We start from the raw sequence: 21445 nt of genomic DNA on the forward strand, positions 1-21445 counted from the left end.
GGCTATATACAGGTGGTACCAGTACAAAGTCAATGTGGAGGCTAAATACAGGGGGTACCGGTACCGAGTCAATGTGGAGGATATATACAGGGGGTACCGGTACAGAGTCAATGTGGAGGCTATATACAGGGGGTACCGGTACAGAGTCAATGTGGAGGCTATATACAGGGTGTTACAGTACAGAGTCAATGTGGAGGCTATATACAGGGGGTACCAGTACAGAGTCAATGTGGAGGCTCTATACAGGGTGTTACGGTACAGAGTCAATGTGGAGGCTATATACAGGGTTTTACAGTACAGAGTCAATGTGGAGGCTATATACAGGGTGTTACGGTACAGAGTCAATGTGGAGGCTATATACAGGGGGTACCGGTACAGAGTCAATGTGGAGGCTGTATACAGGGGGTATCGGTACAGAGTCAATGTGTGGGGGCACCGGTTAGTTGAGGTAATAGGTGAAATAAAAAATAAATAAAATAAAAAACTAGTGAAGAACAAACACCACCGTAAATACAACCCATACATTTTCCCTTTCGTACTTTAACCATTTGCACATCATTACAACACTGTACAGTTGAAGTCGGAAGTTTACATACACCATAGCCAAATACATTTAAACTCAGTTATTCACAAATACTGACATTTAATCCTAGTAAAAATTCCCTGTCTTAGGTCAGTTAGGATCACCACTTTATTTTAAGAATGTGAAATGTCAGAATAATAGTAGAGAGAATTATTTATTTCAGCTTTTATTTCTTTCATCACATTCCCAGTGGGTCAGAAGTTTACATATACTCAATTAGTATTTGGTAGCATTGCCTTTAAAATTGTTTAACTTGGGTTAAATGTTTCGGGTAGCCTTCCACAAGCTTCCCACAAGAAGTTGGGTGAATTTTGGCCCATTCCTCCTGACAGAGCTGTTGTAACTGAGTCAGGTTTGTAGGCCTCCTTGCTCGCACACGCTTTTTCAGTTCTGCCCACAAATTATCCATAGGATTGAGGTCAGGGCTTTGTGATGGCCACTCCAAAACCTTGACTTTGTTGTCCTTAAGCCATTTTGCCACAACTTCTTGGGGTTATTGTCCATTTGGAAGACCCATTTGCAACCAAGCTTTAACTTCCTGACTGATGTCTTGAGATGTTGCTTCAATATATCTACATAATTTTCTCTCCTCATGATGCCATCTATTTTGTGCAGTGCACCAGTCCCTCCTGCAGCAAAGCACCCCCACAACATGATGCTGCCACCCCCATGCTTTACGGTTGGGATGATGTTTCGGCTTGCAAGCCTCCCCCTTTTTCCTCCAAACATAACGATGGTCATTATGGCCAAACAGTTCTATTTTTGTTTCATCAGACCAGAGGACATTTCTCCAGAAAGTATTATCTTTGTCCACATGTGAAGTTGCAAACCATAGTCTGGCTTTTTTATGGCGGTTTTGGAGCAGTAGCTTCTTCCTTGCTGAGTGGCCTTTCAGGTTATGTTGATATAGGATTCGTTTTACTGTGGATATAGATACTTTTGTACCTGTTTCCTCCAGCATCTTCACAAGGTCCTTTGCTGTTGTTCTGGGATTGATTTGACCCTTTTCGCACCAAAGTACGTTCATCTCTAGGAAACAGAACGTGTCTCCTTCCTGAGCGGTATGACGACTGCGTGGTCCCATGGTGTTTATACTTGCGTACTATTGTTTGTACAAATGAATGTGGTACCTTCAGGCATTTGGAAATTGCTCCCAATGATGAACCAGACTTCTGGAGGTCTACAATTTTTTTCTGAGGTCTTGGCTGATTTCTTTTGATTTTTGGTTGAAAAACAAGTTTTAATGACTCCAACCTAAGTGTATGTAAACTTCCGACTTCAACTGTATATATACATAATATGACATTTGAAATGTCTTTATTATTTTGGAACTTCTATGAGTGTAATGTTTACTGTTCATTTCTATTGTTTATTTCAATTTTGTTTATTATCTACCTCACTTGCTTTGGCAATGTTAACATATGTTTCCCATGCCAATAAATCTCTTTAATTGAATTGAGTTGAGAGACAGAGAGACAGAGACAGAGAGAGCGAGAGAGAAAATGAGGTGGAAACTAAGCTGCACTTCCTAACCTCCTGCCAAAAGTCATGACCATATTGGAGACACATATTTCCCTCAAATTACACAAAACCACAAAGAATTCAAACACAAATCAAATTTTGAAAAACTCCTGTATCTGTTCAGTGAAATACCGCAGTATGCAATCCCAGCAGCAAGATTTGTGACCTGTTTCCACGAGTGGGTCAGAAACACCAATCTAAATATAACCTGTATTTACCTGCATTTATCCCCCACGTCTCTACCACGTCACTCAAAAATTTTAAATGTTCTATTTTTTTTTTTACCGCTAATAACATCATATTTTATACATTGTTATTCTCTTGAAAGGTTTTGTGTGAGTAACGTTTACTGTTAATATCTAATTGTTCTGGTCTTTGTTTTGTTTCATTCACTTTGTTGGTTTTTGGCATTGTTGTTTTGTTTCTGGTTTATTTCACTTGCTTTGACAACACATTTCCCAATAAATGACTGGAGCAGACAGCCATCACAACATCAAACATCCTTCAGCCATCACAACATCCTTCAGCCATCACATCACATCAAACATCCTTCAGCCATCACATTATATCAAACGTCCTTCAGCCATCACATCACATCAAACATCCTTCAGCCATCACAACATCCTTCAGCCATCACATCACATCAAACATCCTTCAGCCATCACATTATATCAAACGTCCTTCAGCCATCACATCACATCAAACATCCTTCAGCCATCACATCACATCAAACATCCTTCAGCCATCACATCACAACATCCTTCAGCCATCACATCACAACAAACATCCTTCAGCCATCACATCACAACATCCTTCAGCCATCACATCACAACATCAAACATCCTTCAGCCATCACATCACATCAAACATCCTTCAGCCATCACATTATATCAAATGTCCTTCAGCCATCACATCACATCAAACATCCTTCAGCCATCACATCACATCAAACATCCTTCAGCCATCACATCACAACATCCTTCAGCCATCACATCACAACATCAAACATCCTTCAGCCATCAGATCACAAATCAAACATCCTTCAGCCATCACATCACAACATCACAACATCCTTCAGCCATCACATCACAACATCAAACATCCTTCAGCCATCACATCAAACATCCTTCAGCCATCACATCACATACTTCAGCCATCACATCACATCAAACATCCTTCAGCCATCACACATCACAACATCCTTCAGCCATCACATCATCAAACATCCTTCAGCCATCACATCAGAACATCAAACATCCTTCAGCCATCACATCACACATCTCTATTAGCCATCACATCACAAACATCAAAGGCTAGAGTGTGTGTGTGTGTGTGTGTGTGTGTGTGTGTGTGTGTGTGTGTGTGTGTGTGTGTGTGTGTGTGTGTGTGTGTGTGTGCGTGCGTGCGTGCGTGCGTGCATTAAGGTGTTTTAGCTGTTTCTGAGAAGTCCATTGATTTTTACCCTCTCTCTCTCTCTCTAACAGGAAGCAGTGATAATGAGGCCTTGAATTAATAATTAAAATATTTCCTAAATAAGACCTCTCAGCCTGATACCACACCACCTAGTCTGATACCACCTAGTCTGATACCACACCACCTAGTCTGATACCACCTAGTCTGATACCACCTAGTCTGATACCACACCACCTAGTCTGATACCACACCACCTAGTCTGATTCCACCTAGTCTGATACCACCTAGCCTGATACCACACCACCTAGCCTGATACCACACCACCTAGTCTGATACCACACCACCTAGTCTGACACCACCTAGTCTGATACCACCTAGTCTGATACCACACCACCTAGTCTGATACCACCTAGTCTGATACCACACCACCTAGTCTGATACCACACCACCTAGTCTGATACCACCTAGTCTGATACCACCTAGTCTGATACCACACCACCTAGTCTGATACCACACCACCTAGTCTGATACCACACCACCTAGTCTGATACCACCTAGTCTGATACCACCTAGCCTGATACCACACCACCTAGCCTGATACCACACCACCTAGTCTGATACCACACCACCTAGTCTGACAACACCTAGTCTGATACCACCTAGTCTGATACCACCTAGTCTGATACCACACCACCTAGTCTGATACCACACCACCTAGTCTGATACTGCACCACCTAGTCTGATACCACACCACCTAGTCTGATACCACCTAGTCTGATACCACACCACCTAGTCTGATACCACACCACCTAGTCTGATACCACACCACCTAGTCTGATACCACACAACGATATTACTGTGCATTGTAACAAAAAACAACAAAGCATCCTTCACTCATGCTGCCAAACATACCCTCGTAAAACTGACCATCCTACCAATCCTCGACTTCGGCGATGTCATTTACAAAATAGCCTCCAATACCCTACTCAACAAGCTGGATGCAGTCTATCACAGTGCCATCCGTTTTGTCACCAAAGCCCCATATACTACCCACCACTGCGACCTGTACGCTCTCGTTGGCTGGCCTTCGCTTCATAATCGTCGCCAAACACATTGGCTCCAGGTCATCTACAAGACCCTGCTAGGTAAAGTCCCCCCTTATCTCCGCTCACTGGTCACCATAGCAGCACCCACCTGTAGCACGCGCTCCAGCAGGTATATCTCTCTGGTCACTCCTAAAGCCAACTCCTCCTTTGGCCGTCTCTCCTTCCAGTTCTCTGCTGCCAATGACTGGAACGAACTACAAAAATCTCTGAAACTGGAAACACTTATCTCCCTCACTAGCTTTAAGCACCAGCTGTCAGAGCAGCTCACAGATCACTGCACCTGTACATAGCCCACCTATAATTTAGCCCAAACTACTACCTCTTCCCCTACTGTATTTATTTATTTTATTTATTTTGCTCCTTTGCACCATATTATTTATATTTTATCTTTGAACTCTCTTCAAACTACAAATCTACCATTCCAGTGTTTTTCTTGCTATACTTTATTTACTTTGCCACCATGGCATTTTTTTGCCTTTACCTCCCTTATCTCACATCATTTGCTCACATTGTATATAGTCTTATTTTTTTTCTTCTACTGCATCATTGATTGTATGTTGTTTTACTCCATGTGTAACTCTGTGTTTTTGTATGTTGTCGAACTGCTTTGCTTTATCTTGGCCAGGTCGCAATTGTAAATGAGAACTTGTTCTCAACTTGCCTACCTGGTTAAATAAAGGTGAAATAAATAAAATAAATAAAATAAATTGTAGACATTCTATTTTCTCCAGAGATTTAGCCAGACAGTTGCTATGTTGATGTTGTGCCCATTGGTTATGAATGTTTCAACCTCTGTGTTGAGAAGTCCTGTTTTTACCCTCAGTTACTGGGAGCACCAGAAAACTACACTAACCATGAGCCTCGCGTCTGCATCGTCCAATCACAGAGCAGATACAAGTCACGTGATCCAAATCAAATTGTATTTGTCACATGCGCCGAATACAATGTGGAGACTATATACAGGAGTACAGAGTCAATGTGGAGACTATATACAGGGGTACAGGGTCAATGTGGCGACTATATACAGGGGGTACCGGTACAGAGTCAATGTGGAGGCTATATACAGGTGGTACCAGTACAAAGTCAATGTGGAGGCTATATACAGGGGGTACCGGTACAGAGTCAATGTGGAGGCTATATACAGGGGGTACCGGTACAGAGTCAATGTGGAGGCTATATACAGGGGGTACCGGTACAGAGTCAATGTGGAGGCTATATACAGGGTGTTACGGTACAGAGTCAATGTGGAGGCTATATACAGGGGGTACCAGTACAGAGTCAATGTGGAGGCTATATACAGGGTGTTACAGTACAGAGTCAATGTGGAGGCTATATACAGGGGGTACCGGTACAGAGTCAATGTGGAGGCTGTATACAGGTGGTACAGAGTCAATGTGGAGGCTATATACAGGGGGTACTGGTACAGAGTCAATGTGGAGGCTATATACAGGGTGTTACTGTACAGAGTCAATGTGGAGGCTATATACAGGGTGTTACGGTACAGAGTCAATGTGGAGACTATATACAGGGGGTACCGGTACAGAGTCAATGTGGAGACTATATACAGGGGTACAGGGTCAATGTGGAGACTATATACAGGGTGTTACGGTACAGAGTCAATGTGGAAGCTATATACAGGGGGTACCGGTACAGTCAATGTGGAGGCTATATACAGTGGGTACCGGTACAGAGTCAATGTGGAGGCTATATACAGGGGGTACCGGTACAGAGTCAATGTGGAGGCTATATACAGGGTGTTACAGTACAGAGTCAATGTGGAGGCTATATACAGGGGGTACCGGTACAGAGTCAATGTGGAGGCTATATACAGGGTGTTACAGTACAGAGTCAATGTGGAGGCTATATACAGGTGGTACCAGTACAAAGTCAATGTGGAGGCTAAATACAGGGGGTACTGGTACAGAGTCAATGTGGAGGCTATATACAGGGGGTACTGGTACAGAGTCAATGTGGAGGCTATATACAGGGTGTTACAGTACAGAGTCAATGTGGAGGCTATATACAGGGGGTACCGGTACAGAGTCAATGTGGAGGCTATATACAGGGTGTTACAGTACAGAGTCAATGTGGAGGCTATATACAAGGGGTACCGGTACAGAGTCAATGTGGAGGCTATATACAGGTGGTACCAGTACAAAGTCAATGTGGAGGCTAAATACAGGGGGTACCGGTACAGAGTCAATGTGGAGGCTATATACAGGGGGTACCGGTACAGAGTCAATGTGGAGGCTATATACAGGGTGTTACAGTACAGAGTCAATGTGGAGGCTATATACAGGGGGTACCGGTACAGAGTCAATGTGGAGGCTATATACAGGGTGTTACAGTACAGAGTCAATGTGGAGGCTATATACAGGAAGTACCGGTACAGAGTCAATGTGGAGGCTATATACAGGGTATTACGGTACAGAGTCAATGTGGAGGCTATATACAGGGGGTACCGGTACAGAGTCAATGTGGAGGCTATATACAGGTGGTACAGAGTCAATGTGGAGGCTATATACAGGGGGTACCAGTACAGAGTCAATGTGGAGGCTATATACAGGGGGTACCGGTACAGAGTCAATGTGGAGGCTATATACAGGGTATTACTGTACAGAGTCAATGTGGAGGCTATATACAGGGTGTTACGGTACAGAGTCAATGTGGAGACTATACACAGGTGGTACAGAGTCAATGTGGAGGCTATATACAGGGTGTTACTGTACAGAGTCAATGTGGAGGCTATATACAGGGTGTTACGGTACAGAGTCAATGTGGAGACTATACACAGGTGGTACAGAGTCAATGTGGAGACTATATACAGGGGTACAGAGTCAATGTGGAGACTATATACAGGGTGTTACGGTACAGAGTCAATGTGGAGGCTATATACAGGGGGTACCGGTACAGTCAATGTGGAGGCTATATACAGGTGGTACCAGTACAAAGTCAATGTGGAGGCTAAATACAGGGGGTACCGGTACAGAGTCAATGTGGAGGCTATATACAGGGGGTACTGGTACAGAGTCAATGTGGAGGCTATATACAGGGGGTACTGGTACAGTCAATGTGGAGGCTATATACAGGGGGTACCAGTACAGAGTCAATGTGGAGGCTATATACAGGGGGTACCGGTACAGAGTCAATGTGGAGGCTATATACAGGGGGTACTGGTACAGAGTCAATGTGGAGGCTATATACAGGGGGTACCGGTACAGAGTCAATGTGGAGGCTATATACAGGGTGTTACAGTACAGAGTCAATGTGGAGGCTATATACAGGGGGTACCGGTACAGAGTCAATGTGGAGGCTATATACAGGGGGTACCGGTACAGAGTCAATGTGGAGGCTATATACAGGGTGTTACAGTACAGAGTCAATGTGGAGGCTATATACAGGGGGTACTGGTACAGAGTCAATGTGGAGGCTATATACAGGGTGTTACAGTACAGAGTCAATGTGGAGGCTATATACAAGGGGTACCGGTACAGAGTCAATGTGGAGGCTGTATACTGGGGGTATCGGTACAGAGTCACTGTGAAGGGGCACCGGTTAGTTGAGGTAATATGTACATGTAGGTAGAGTTATTAAAGTGACTATGCATAGATGATGACAGAGAGTAGCAGCAGTAAAAGGTGTGTGTGTGGGGGGGGGTGTGTCCAGTCCATGCAGGGTGTGGTGACTGAGAGTAGCAGCAGTAAAAGGTGGGGGGGTCCAGCCCATGCAGGGTGTGGTGACTGAGAGCTTCTTGGTAACGGTTAGTGTGTGTGTCTGTAGCCAGAGCAGAAAGCAGCTGTGAGGTAATGTAATGTTTCATTAGGAATATCTTCCTGTTAGAGGCCATCACACCACTCCCAGTGGACACACACACACACACACACACACACACACACACACACACACACACACACACACACACACACACACACACACACACACACAGCTATTGGGACACAGAGAGAGAGACAGAGAGTGACAGAGAGAGAGAGAGAGAGAGAGAGAGAGAGAGAGAGGCAGAGATAGATACAGAGAGAGAGAGAGAGAGAGAGAGAGAGAGAGAGAGAGAGGCAGAGATAGATACACAGAGAGAGAGAGAGAGAGAGAGAGAGAGGGGGAGAGGCAGAGATAGATACACACACAGAGAGAGAGAGAGAGAGGGAGAGGCAGAGATAGATACACAGAGAGAGAGAGAGAGAGAGAGAGAGACAGAGAGAGAGAATAGGCAGGTGTGTGTGTGGTATGTGATGGAAGTAAGAGCAAGAGTGATGGTTAGAGGGATCTCTCTCTCTCTCTCTCTCAACCTCTCTCTCTCTCTGTCTGTCTCTCTGTCTCTCTCTCTCTTTGATCCCATCAGCAGCTCTATTTTACCAGTCATCTGTGTTGCTGCTCTAGCACCTCGGTCTGCAAATGTGAGTTGGGGTTGTTTTGTTCCTACGGGAAAAATGTATTCTATTTGTTGAATATTAGTAATACTTCTGGCCAAGGCCGGTTCAAGGCATAAACGCCCCGCTGCCACAAGAATTAGATGGAAACACTCCTGGTCCTAGTTCTGGGTTGTACTACCAGATGGAAACACTCCTGGTCCTAGTTCTGGGTTATACTACCAGATGGAAACACTCCTGGTCCTAGTTCTGGGTTGTACTACCAGATGAAAACACTCCTGGTCCTAGTTCTGGGTTGTACTACCAGATGGAAACACTCCTGGTCCTAGTTCTGGGTTGTACTACCAGATGGAAACACTCCTGGTCCTAGTTCTGGGTTGTACTACCAGATGGAAACACTCCTGGTCCTAGTTCTGGGTTATACTACCAGATGGAAACACTCCTGGTCCTAGTTCTGGGTTATACTACCAGATGGAAACACTCCTGGTCCTAGTTTTAGTTTTGGGATACATATAATTCATAATAGATTACACAAACAATCCTAAATCTAATTTCTGAGAACCTATGAACATGGCTCATCTCGTGTGTGTGTGTGTGTGTGTGTGTGTGTGTGTGTGTGTGTGTGTGTGTGTGTGTGTGTGTGTGTGTGTGTGTGTGTGTGTGAGAGTGTGTGTAGCTCTGCAGTACATTACTGGAATCTAATTAGACTGAGAGACTGAGTGCACTGAGACAGGAAACACACACACACTCCACCATCTCATACATCAGATGCCTACAGGGCTGAAAGGGAGAGAAGGATGGGGAGGGGACGTTGGGTAGGAGAGGAGGAGAGGAGAGGAGAGGTAGGGAGGGGAGGAGCGGTAGGGAGGGGAGGTTGGATAGGAGAGGTTAGGGAGGGGAGGTTGGTTAGGGGAGGTAGGGAGGGGAGGTTGGGAGGGGAGGTAGGGAGGGAGGGGAGGGGAGGTTGGGAGGAGAGGTAGGGAGGAGAGGTAGGGAGGAGAGGTAGGGAGGGGAGGTTAGGGAGGGGAGGTTGGTTAGGAGAGGGAGGGAGGGGAGGTTGGGAGGAGAGGTAGGGAGGGGAGGGGAGGTTGGGAGGATAGGTAGGGAGGACTGGTAGGGAGGGGAGGGGAGGTAGGGAGGGGAGGTTGGTTAGGAGAGGTTGGGAGGAGAGGTTAGGGAGGAGAGGTTAGGGAGGAGAGGTAGAGAGGAGAGGTTAGGGAGGAGAGGTTAGGGAGGAGAGATAGAGAGGAGAGGTTGGTTAGGAGAGGTAGAGAGGAGAGGTTAGTTAGGAGAGGTTAGGGGAGAGAGGTAGGGAGGAGAGGTTAGGGAGGGGAGGTTGGTTAGGAGAGGTTAGGGAGGGGAGGTTGGATAGGGGAGGTTGGATAGGGGAGGTTGGATAGGAGAGGTAGGGAGGAGAGGTTAGGGAGGAGAGGGTGGTTAGGAGATAGGGGGAGAGGTAGGGAGGAGAGGTTAGGGAGGGAGGTTGGGAGGAGAGGTAGGGAGGAGAGGTATGGAGGAGAGGTAGGGAGGAGAGGTTAGGGAGGGGAGGTTGGGAGGAGAGGTAGGGAGGAGAGGTAGGGAGGGGAGGTTGGTGGTAGGGAGGAGAGGTAGGGAGGAGAGGTTAGGGAGGGGAGTTTGGTTAGGAGAGGTAGGGAGGAGAGGTAGGGAGGAGAGGTTGGTTAGGAGAGGTTAGGGAGGGGAGTTTGGTTAGGCGAGGTAGGTTAGGAGAGGTAGGGAGGAGAGGTTAAGGGAGGGGAGGTTGGTTAGGAGAGGTAGGGAGGAGAGGTATGGAGGAGAGGTAGGGAGGAGAGATTAGGGAGGGGAGGTTGGTAGAGAGTATAAGAGGTAGTGAGGAGAGGTAGGGAGGAGAGGTTAAGGGAGGGGAGTTTGGTTAGGAGAGGTAGGGTGGAGAGGTATGGAGGAGAGGTAGGGAGGAGAGGTTAGGGAGGGGAGGTTGGTTAGGAGAGGTAGGGAGGAGAGGTAGGGAGGGGAGGTAGGGAGGGGAGGGGAGGGGAGGTTGGTTAGGAGAGGTAGGGAGGGGAGGGGAGGGGCATCAACTAAACTGGAGGGCAGACACACAGTCCAGTTACACACACTGTCTGTAACTCATCTCTCTTAAAGAGTACATAAAACACACAAACATAAATAAACCGTCATCATGCTCCTCCCACTGAAACCTCAGTAGTAGTACACCCATCACCTCAACCATTAAACCCCTATAGGAGAAACCCTGTAACCTCATCAACCATTAAACCCCTATAGGAGAAACACTGTAACCTCATCAACCATTAAACCCCTATAGGAGAAACACTGTTACCTCATCAACCATTAAACCCCTATAGGAGAAACACTGTAACCTCATCAACCATTAAACCCCTATAGGAGAAACACTGTAACCTCATCAACCATTAAACCCCTATAGGAGAAACACTGTTACCTCATCAACCATTAAACCCCTATAGGAGAAACACTGTAACCTCATCAACCATTAAACCCCTATAGGAGAAACACTGTTACCTCATCAACCATTAAACCCCTATAGGAGAAACACTGTTACCTCATCAACCATTAAACCCCTATAGGAGAAACACTGTAACCTCATCAACCATTAAACCCCTATAGGAGAAACACTGTAACCTCATCAACCATTAAACCCCTATAGGAGAAACACTGTTACCTCATCAACCATTAAACCCCTATAGGAGAAACACTGTAACCTCATCAACCATTAAACCCCTATAGGAGAAACACTGTAACCTCATCAACCATTAAACCCCTATAGGAGAAACACTGTAACCTCATCAACCATTAAACCCCTATAGGAGAAACACTGTAACCTCATCAACCATTAAACCCCTATAGGAGAAACACTGTTACCTCATCAACCATTAAACCCCTATAGGAGAAACACTGTTACCTCATCAACCATTAAACCCCTATAGGAGAAACACTGTAACCTCATCAACCATTAAACCCCTATAGGAGAAACACTGTTACCTCATCAACCATTAAACCCCTATAGGAGAAACACTGTAACCTCATCAACCATTAAACCCCTATAGGAGAAACACTGTAACCTCATCAACCATTAAACCCCTATAGGAGAAACACTGTTACCTCATCAACCATTAAACCCCTATAGGAGAAACACTGTAACCTCATCAACCATTAAACCCCTATAGGAGAAACACTGTAACCTCATCAACCATTAAACCCCTATAGGAGAAACACTGTTACCTCATCAACCATTAAACCCCTATAGGAGAAACACTGTTACCTCATCAACCATTAAACCCCTATAGGAGAAACACTGTAACCTCATCAACCATTAAACCCCTATAGGAGAAACACTGTAACCTCATCAACCATTAAACCCCTATAGGAGAAACACTGTTACCTCATCAACCATTAAACCCCTATAGGAGAAACACTGTAACCTCATCAACCATTAAACCCCTATAGGAGAAACACTGTTACCTCATCAACCATTAAACCCCTATAGGAGAAACACTGTTACCTCATCAACCATTAAACCCCTATAGGAGAAACACTGTTACCTCATCAACCATTAAACCCCTATAGGAGAAACACTGTTACCTCATCAACCATTAAACCCCTATAGGAGAAACACTGTAACCTCATCAACCATTAAACCCCTATAGGAGAAACACTGTTACCTCATCAACCATTAAACCCCTATAGGAGAAACACTGTTACCTCATCAACCATTAAACCCCTATAGGAGAAACACTGTAACCTCATCAACCATTAAACCCCTATAGGAGAAACCCTACATGACTGTATAGGCTGGATAGCCTAAACATTAGGCGGATGTGACCTCATAGGCCTACTAGAGAGTCCTAGCTGTCTTTGGCCATCACCTCAAACTGACGATGATATGATAATCCCGCCTGCATGCAAACAAACCTCTCATATAATACCGACACTTTACCGGCCGGTCACCGGTTGGACATAACGGGCAGCAGTCCACCGGGCCGTAGCTGTAAAACACATAATAACGAGACGGGACGCACTGTCCTAAACTAAAGTCCACCTCTAGACTCTGGTTTGCGTTGCGGGGCCCGCATGCAGACAGACAGGTGTGGCGTTTCTGACGGGACTATCCTACTGGGCCCTAAAGATATGTATTGTAACGGAACAGTGTAACCTTATTTGCAGTCTAAAAATGATTAGAAAACGATCGTCCCGCGGTTGAATCGGGTTGATCCCAGGCCTATAGAATCAGTGGAGTCGGTCTAGGATAGTCTACCTGCGGGTAGTGTTGTTGATCATCATCATCATTACAACACATCGTTTCATTTGAAATTGAAACGACAACATCAGTTCACCTACAGCATATAATCAATAATAATATCGGGATTGTGTCTTGTGTCTTGTGTTTCGCTGTGCACCTAAACGGAGCTCCGTGAAATAGATGTGGTAACTAGGACAACGCCTTTTAAATGGACTGTCTCCTCTCCGGAGACCGCATGCACGCAGCACGAGAAGAGCGACAGAGTGTGCTGTGCTGCACCGTGTAGACTACCGGGAGGGAGGGTGAACAGGCGGCTACATTCGCTCTGTATCGTCAATGCGGCGGATGTCGCCTAGTCCCCTACAGTGTTTTGTAGCGGTTGTAGAGAGCAGAGACCCACCTGCCGAATGCGGTTCTTGTGCGGCGGGGTCCCTCCTTCTGGGGACGTGCTACTTGACGATGCCATTTTCCGTCGTTCTGTTTCGGTCGCGGTCCGGTGTCTCTGGCGTAGCTATGTGTTTCTCCTGGGCTCCTTGACGTTCCGTCTCCCCCCGACCACCGGGATGGAGACGCGAGGTCTTCTTGACCGTGCGAGATGGGGCTTCGGTCGGCCTCAAAATCCCCAGGGCTCGGGGGTGCCCCGGTTCGTCATGATACTGCGGCAGCGTTGTTGTTGTTTTTCTTCAGTTAAAAAAGCAAAGTGTCTAAGACAAGGAAAGCGTTATTGAGGGGCGGAACGAGTGTTCCCCTTTCAGAAGTGCGCACGAGTGTTGTCTCCTAGCCTACTACAGCCTCCCTGTGCGTGAATCTGCGTGTTTGAGAGAGAGAGAGAGAGAGAGAGACAGAGAGAGAGACAGAGAGAGAGAGAGAGAGAGAGAGAGACAGAGAGAGAGAGAGAGAGAGAGAGAGAGAGAGACAGAGAGAGAGAGAGAGAGAGAGACAGAGAGAGAGAGAGAGAGAGAGAGAGAGAGACAGAGAGAGACAGAGAGACAGAGAGAGATAGACAGAGAGAGAGAGAGAGAGAGAGACAGTGAGAGAGCCCTCCGAACCCCGCATGATAGTTTGCTCCAGTGTTTTGCTTATCTTTCCTCCCTCCCTCCTTCTCTGCAGTAGCTAGTAGCTCTCAGCCGTCAGCCCTGACACACTCAACACAGATTGATTACGGAGTGATTTCAGTGCCAACATCAATGGTATTTCAATTTCATAATTTAGAATTTGTATTAGGATATTGAATTTGAATTTCATATTTTTGAATTTGTACAGCAAAAAATAGAATACGTGAATTCATAAATGTAACTTGTATTTCATGATTTGAAACTGTATTGAATTAATATTGCATTCAGTTTTAAATGTTAAATGTAATTGAATATTCAAACTAAGTATTTATATATTCAGTTTCAATCTTGTAGATATTGCATTCATTGTCTGTGTATCAAGTTTACAAACTCAGTTCTCTAAATTCAGATTCAAAACCAGAGACAACATCCTGGTACTTTTTCATCCAGGAAAGGTAGAGAACAGAATCAAACACTCTGTGGTAAACAGAAGTTAGCGGTACGAACAGAGTGGTTTCTAGCTGTTTCTGAAGCCAATGTGGCATGTTGAGTTGTATCTTCTTCCTGTGAATGTGGCTCTAGTGTTAGAACTGTTGGGGCTATAAACTACAGTATTATGACCCCATTCTTGAAAGCTTAGACTCTCCGGAACATGGACATCTACTCCCTCATCTCCCTTCCTTACCTTCTCTCACCTCTCCTCTTCTTCTCTCCTTCTCTCTCCTTCCCTCTCCTCTTCTTCTCTCTCCTTCCCTCTCCTCCCCCTCTCTCCTTCTCTCTCCTTCCCTCTCCTCTTCTTCTCTCTCCTTCCCTCTCCTCCCCCTCTCTCCTTCTCTCTCCTCCCCTCTCCTCTTCTTCTCTCCTCCCCCTCTCTCCTCCTCGCCTACCCTCTTCTCTTCTTATCTCATCTCCTCCCCCCTCTCTCCCTCTTTCCATCTCTCCTCTTCTTCTCTCCTCCCCTCTCTCCTCCTCTCCTACCCTCTTCTCTCTTATCTCATCTCCTCCCCCCTCTCTCCCTCTTTCCATCTCTCCTCTTCTTCTCTCCTCCCCCTCTCTCCTCCTCTCCTACCCTCTCCTCTTCTTCTCTCCTCTCCTCCCCCCTCTCTCCCTCTTTCCATCTCTCCTCTCCTCCCCTTCTCTCCTCCTCTCTGACCCTCTCCTCTTATTCTCTCCTCTACACTCTCTCCTCCTCTCCAACCCTCTCCTCTTCTTCTCTCCTCTCCTCCCCCCTCTCCCTCTTTCCATCTCTTCTCCTCTACCCTCTCTCCTCCTCTCCCTCGCTCCTCTTCTTCTCTTCTCTCCCCTATCTCCTCTCCATCTCTCATCTCTTCTTCTCTCCTCCCCTTCTCTCCTCCTCTCCTCTTCCTCTCTTCTCTCTCCTCTCTCCTCTCCATCTCTCCTGTTCTTCTCTCCTCTTCCGTCTCTCCTCCTCTCCTTCTCTCCTCTTCCATCTCTCTCTGATCTCCCCCCTCTCTCAGTGCTTGAAGAACAGATCAGTTTGCTGTAGGTATCTTGGTTCAACCACTGATCCAAGATAAGCGAGGGAGTTTATCTCACATCATCGAAGTAACAAAGTAATCAAATCAAGTGTTATTTCTCACATGCTTCATAAACAACAGGTGTAGACTAACAGTGAAATGCTGACTGACGGGTTCTTCCCAACAATGCAGAGAGAAAGAAAAGAAGAGAAAAATAGACAAAATAAATCCACAATGAGTAACAATAACTTGGCTATATACACAGGGTACCAGTACTGAGTCAATGTGCAGGGGTACGAGGTAATAACTTGGTTATATACACAGGGTACCAGTACTGAGTCAATGTGCAGGGGTACGAGGTAATAACTTGGTTATATACACAGGGTACCAGTACTGAGTCGATGTGCAGGGGTACGAGGTAATAACTTGGTTATATACACAGGGTACCAGTACTGAGTCAATGTGCAGGGGTACGAGGTAATAACTTGGTTATATACACAGGGTACCAGTACTGAGTCAATGTGCAGGGGTACAAGGTAATAACTTGGTTATATACACAGGGTACCAGTACTGAGTTGATGTGCAGGGGTACGAGGTAATAACTTGGCTATATACACAGGGTACCAGTACTGAGTCGATGTGCAGGGGTACGAGGTAATAACTTGGCTATATACACAGGGTACCAGTACTGAGTCGATATGCAGGGGTACGAGGTAATAACTTGGTTATATACACAGGGTACCAGTACTGAGTCGATGTGCAGGGGTACAAGGTAATAACTTGGCTATTTACACAGGGTACCAGTACTGAGTCAATGTGCAGGGGTACGAGGTAATAACTTGGCTATATACACAGGGTACCAGTACTGAGTCGATGTGCAGGGGTACGAGGTAATAACTTGGCTATATACACAGGGTTCCAGTACTGAGTTGATGTGCAGGGGTACGAGGTAATAACTTGGTTATATACACAGGGTACCAGTACTGAGTCGATGTGCAGGGGTACGAGGTAATAACTTGGTTATATACACAGGGTACCAGTACTGAGTCGATGTGCAGGGGTACGAGGTAATAACTTGGCTATATACACATGGTTCCAGTACTGAGTCGATGTGCAGGGGGTACGAGGTAATAACATGGCTATATACATGGTAATAACATGGCTATATACACAGGGTACCAGTACCCAAAAGGGTCAATACAGATAGTCCATGTAGTTATTGGGTTAACTATTTAACTAACTTTTTAGTGGTCTTATGCCTTTGGGGGTAGAAGCTGTTCAGTGTCCTGTTGGTTCAAGACTTGGTGCATTGGTTCTGCTTGCCATGCTGTAGCAAAGAGAACAGTTTATGACTTGGGTAGCTGGAGTCTTTGACAATGTTAGGGGCCTTCCTCAGACACCGCCTGGTATAGAGGTCCTGGATGGCCGGGAGCTCGGCTCCATTGATTTTTCTGGGCCTTAAGCACTAACCATCTGTAGCGCCTTGTGGAGGGTGCCAAGTACTTATTAATGAAGCCTGTGGTAAACGAATCCCGGAACATATTCCAGTCTGTGCTAGCAAAATCAGTCCTGTAGGTTAGAATCCGCTTCATCGGTCCACTTCCATATTGAGCGCGTCACTGGTACTTCCTGTTTGAGTTTTTGCTTGTAAGCAGGAATCAGCAGGATATCGTTATGGGGGAGAACTTTGCGTTTCTGTGTGTGGAAAAAAGGTGGTCCAGAGTTTTTTTTGCCTGTAGTTGAACAGCTGACATGCTGGTAGAAATAAGCTGAATCTGATTTCAGTTTTCCTGCATTAAAATCACCGGTCACTAGGTGCGCCACCTATGGATGTGCATTTTCTTGTTTGCTTGTGGCCTCATGCAGCACTTTGAGTGCGGTCTTAGTGCCAACATTGGTTTGTGGTGGTAAATAGACAGCTACAAAGATTATAGATGAACACTCTGCTGGTAAAATAGTGTGATCTACAGCTTCTCATGAGGTACTCTACCTCAGGTAAACAGAACCTCCAGACGTCCTTGACATTAGCGATCGCGCACCAAAAGACACACACCTCCTCACCAATCTTACCCAACGCTGCAGTACGATCTTTCCGTAGCATAGAAAAAACAGCTAGATGTATATTATACATGTCCCTGTTCAGCCACGACTCTCAGAAACAGGATGTTACAGTTCTTCAGAACACGTTGATAGTCTGGAAACAGAGCTTGTTCACTTTTTTTTCTCTCCAGTGATTGTACGTTCGCCAATAGAATGGACGGTAGAGGCGGTTTATCCACTCGCCGACGTAGTTTCGTCAGGTATCCCGCACGCCGGCCTCTATAACGCCACCTATGTCGGGGATTTAGGCCTGGTCCGGGACGAAAACCCAGGTTAGTGGTCTGCTCTGATGTCCAGAAGCTATTTTTTGCGCTCACAGGAAACGATGGCGGAAACATTATCTACAAAAAGAAAGTAAAGATTAGTGCAGAGAAACGCTAAAATATTACAGTTGGTCAGGAGCATGTAAAATGGAGGCCTTTCAGCGCCGTTCTACGATAAGCTACGTTTGGTATGGCTGCATTCTACGATATGCTGTGTTTGGTATGGCTGCAAATGACTACAAATGCTATGATCGTATGCTATCCATTTGTTTGTCTTTTTGTATGTTCTTTGTATGCCATTTTTTTAAATATTTGAGTTAACCAATGATATTAGGCCATACTTGGCCATGATTACAAACACTTGTGTGTCTCTTTACACTATATAAATGACTCATCTCGCAGTGTTTGATGATACCCTGATGAAGACAGCTTCGCTGTCGAAACATGGGTGATTAAATTTTTGCATCTGAGCTCTTAGAGTGTGCGGCTTTCCTTTATTTTCTGGTATGGCTGCATAACACAGAAGGTAACTTAAGGCAAAAAACTAAAGTAGGGTTGTTGGTCGGGGTGGATGGGTAAGCGTAACGTGAATGTCTAGCCACCCAAAGGCTGTGTGTTTGAATCTCATCATGGACAACTTTAGCATTTTAGCTACTTGGCAACTACTTAGCATGTTAGCTAACCCTAACCTTTTAACCTACAGTGCCTTCAGAAAGTATTCACACCCTATTTTCTATGTATACAACATAGGTCAGCAATGCTGGCCTACGGAGTCCCTTTGGAAACCCAACTACCTAAACATCCAATGATGTGATTTATAAATAAATGATCTGGGCTCCTGAATGACTGATCTCTATAATATATAAACAACTCTTGGAAAGCTCATATTCTGAGATATCCATTAAAAATGTATGATCCACAGATCATCCGTTATCCAAATCATCAACTTATACATTTCAACTTTGTTCACAGACTGTACTTAACACCAAGGAAATGTTTTATGATGAAATTGGCCCCAACCCCCAGCTGTTTACTGTGTCCCCTAAATCAGGTAGGCACATTCCTTCATATGATGTAGGAGTGCCCTGCAGTTAAATGCTTCTGGGACAAGGTTACAAAATTCATTTGGAAGTGGATGAATTTAAATATCCAATGCTTTCCATCTTTTATGTTACCTAACGATGGTAGTCGCTTGAATCTCTCAGTCAATCAGAGAAGATTACTGCTGCCAATTGTTTTTAACTGTAATATGGCAACCACCTCACCTAATTAATCATTTGACCATGCTCAAAGCAATATTCAGTGTCAGCTTTTTGCATTTTTTTGACACATCTAGCAATCTGTGTTCTTCTTTACGAGGCATTGAAAAACCTCCCTGGTCTTAGTGGTTGAATCTGTGTTTGAAATTCACTACTTGATTGAGGGTCCTTACAGATAGTTGTATGTGTGTGGTACAGGGATGAGGTAGTCCTTCAAAATCATGTTAACCACTATTAATGAACACAGAGTGAGTCCATGCAACTTATTATGTGACTTGTTAAGCACATTTTTACTCCTGAACCTATTTAGGCTTGTCATAACAAAGGGCTTATTGACTTATTGGCTCAAGATATTTCAGCTTTTCCATTTTTTTTTTATTTATAAAAATCTCTAAAAACAAAATGTATCTTTGACATTATTGGGTTTTGTGTGCAGACCAGTGACACAAAATCTCAATTTAATCATCCATTTTAAGTTCAGGCAGTAACACAACAAAATGTGGAAAACATTCATGGGTGTGAATAATTTCTGAAGGCAGTGTAACTCCTAACCCTACCCCTAACTTTAACCCTAACCTCTAGCCTAGCTAACGTTAGCCACAACAAATTGGAATTTGTAACGTATCGTAACATTATACAAAATGGACATCCACAATTTACATCTGGACACCCATTCAAATTAGAGGATTTGGCTATTTTAGCCACACCCATCGCTGACAGGTGTATAAAGTCGAGCAGACAGCCATGCAATCTCCATAGACAAACATTGACAGTAGAAGAGCTCAGTGACTTTCAACGTGGCATCGTCATAGGATGCCACCTTTCCATCAAGTCAGGTAGTCCATGTTAAATCACCTGTTTATTCTTTATAGATGTCTCCTTTCCATCAAGTCAGGTAGTCCATGTTTTTAACCTGCTTTATAGATGTCTCCTTTCCATCAAGTCAGGTAGTCCATGTGTTATTATAATCACCTGTTTATTCTTTATAGATGTCTCCTTTCCATCAAGTCAGTCATGTGTTATATATCACCTGTTTATTCTTTATAGATGTCTCCTTTCCATCAAGTCAGGAAGTCCATGTGTTATTATAATCACCTGTTTATTCTTTATAGATGTCTCCTTTCCATCAAGTCAGGTAGTCCATGTGTTATTATATCACCTGTTTATTCTTTATAGATGTCTCCTTTCCATCAAGTCAGGAAGTCCATGTGTTATTATAATCACCTGTTTATTCTTTGGCCGGGATTCAATCCGATTGCAAGTTGTAGCGAGCTTGTTAATTAAAGGTAATTTTTGACTGAGCCAACATCTGCAGCGTTTAACATGACTGTTATCTCCAGGAACGCGGGAACATTTCCTTTAAAAGCAGCATTGTTGACATCACTCTACAAAACGTAATCGAGTTGAATTTCGGCCTTTATATTTTTCACAAGTAATTTTGTTTTGTTGTTCTTGTGGTTTTTTTTACCTCTCATGATGTTATTGATTATAAATGTTATGATATTGATTATGATATAGATTATTGTTCTGATGTTGTTAGTAGTATATAATGATGTTATTGATTATAAATGTTATGATATTGATTATGATATAGATTATTGTTCTGATGTTGTTAGTAGTATATAGATAATGATGTTATTGATTATAAATGTTATGATATTGATTATGATATAGATTATTGTTCTGATGTTGTTAGTAGTATATAATAATGTTATTGATTATATATGTTATGATATTGATTATGATATAGATTATTGTTCTGATGTTGTTAGTAGTATATAGATAATGATGTTATTGATTATGATCTGTGGGTTACAGAGAAAGTATAGTATTTAGTGCAGGTCTGATATACAACAGATTGTGTGGCCATGTTGGCCTTCTCTGTGGCTCAGTTGGTAGAGCATGGTGTTTGCAACGCCAGCATGGTGTGTGCAATGCCAGGGTTGTGGGTTCAATTCCCACGGGGGGCCAGTATATATAAAAAAAAACAAATTAAATGCATGAAATGAAATGTATGCATTCACTAC

General features: G+C 44.4%; 1 protein-coding gene across 1 annotated transcript in view; it reads right to left on the reverse strand.

Annotated features, from left to right (window-relative positions):
* Window positions 1–14013, reverse strand: part of LOC106592866 (ankyrin-2) — a 159241-nt gene extending 145228 nt beyond the window's left edge. Inside the window, 1 exon segment of the mRNA XM_045723110.1 lies at window positions 13664–14013. Coding sequence (XP_045579066.1) covers window positions 13664–13729 — 66 coding nt within the window. The 5' untranslated portion in view covers window positions 13730–14013.
* Window positions 14014–21445: the final 7432 nt, after the last annotated feature.

The sequence above is a fragment of the Salmo salar genome, chromosome ssa08 (genome assembly GCF_905237065.1).
Source record: "Salmo salar chromosome ssa08, Ssal_v3.1, whole genome shotgun sequence".
NCBI lineage: Eukaryota > Metazoa > Chordata > Actinopteri > Salmoniformes > Salmonidae > Salmo > Salmo salar.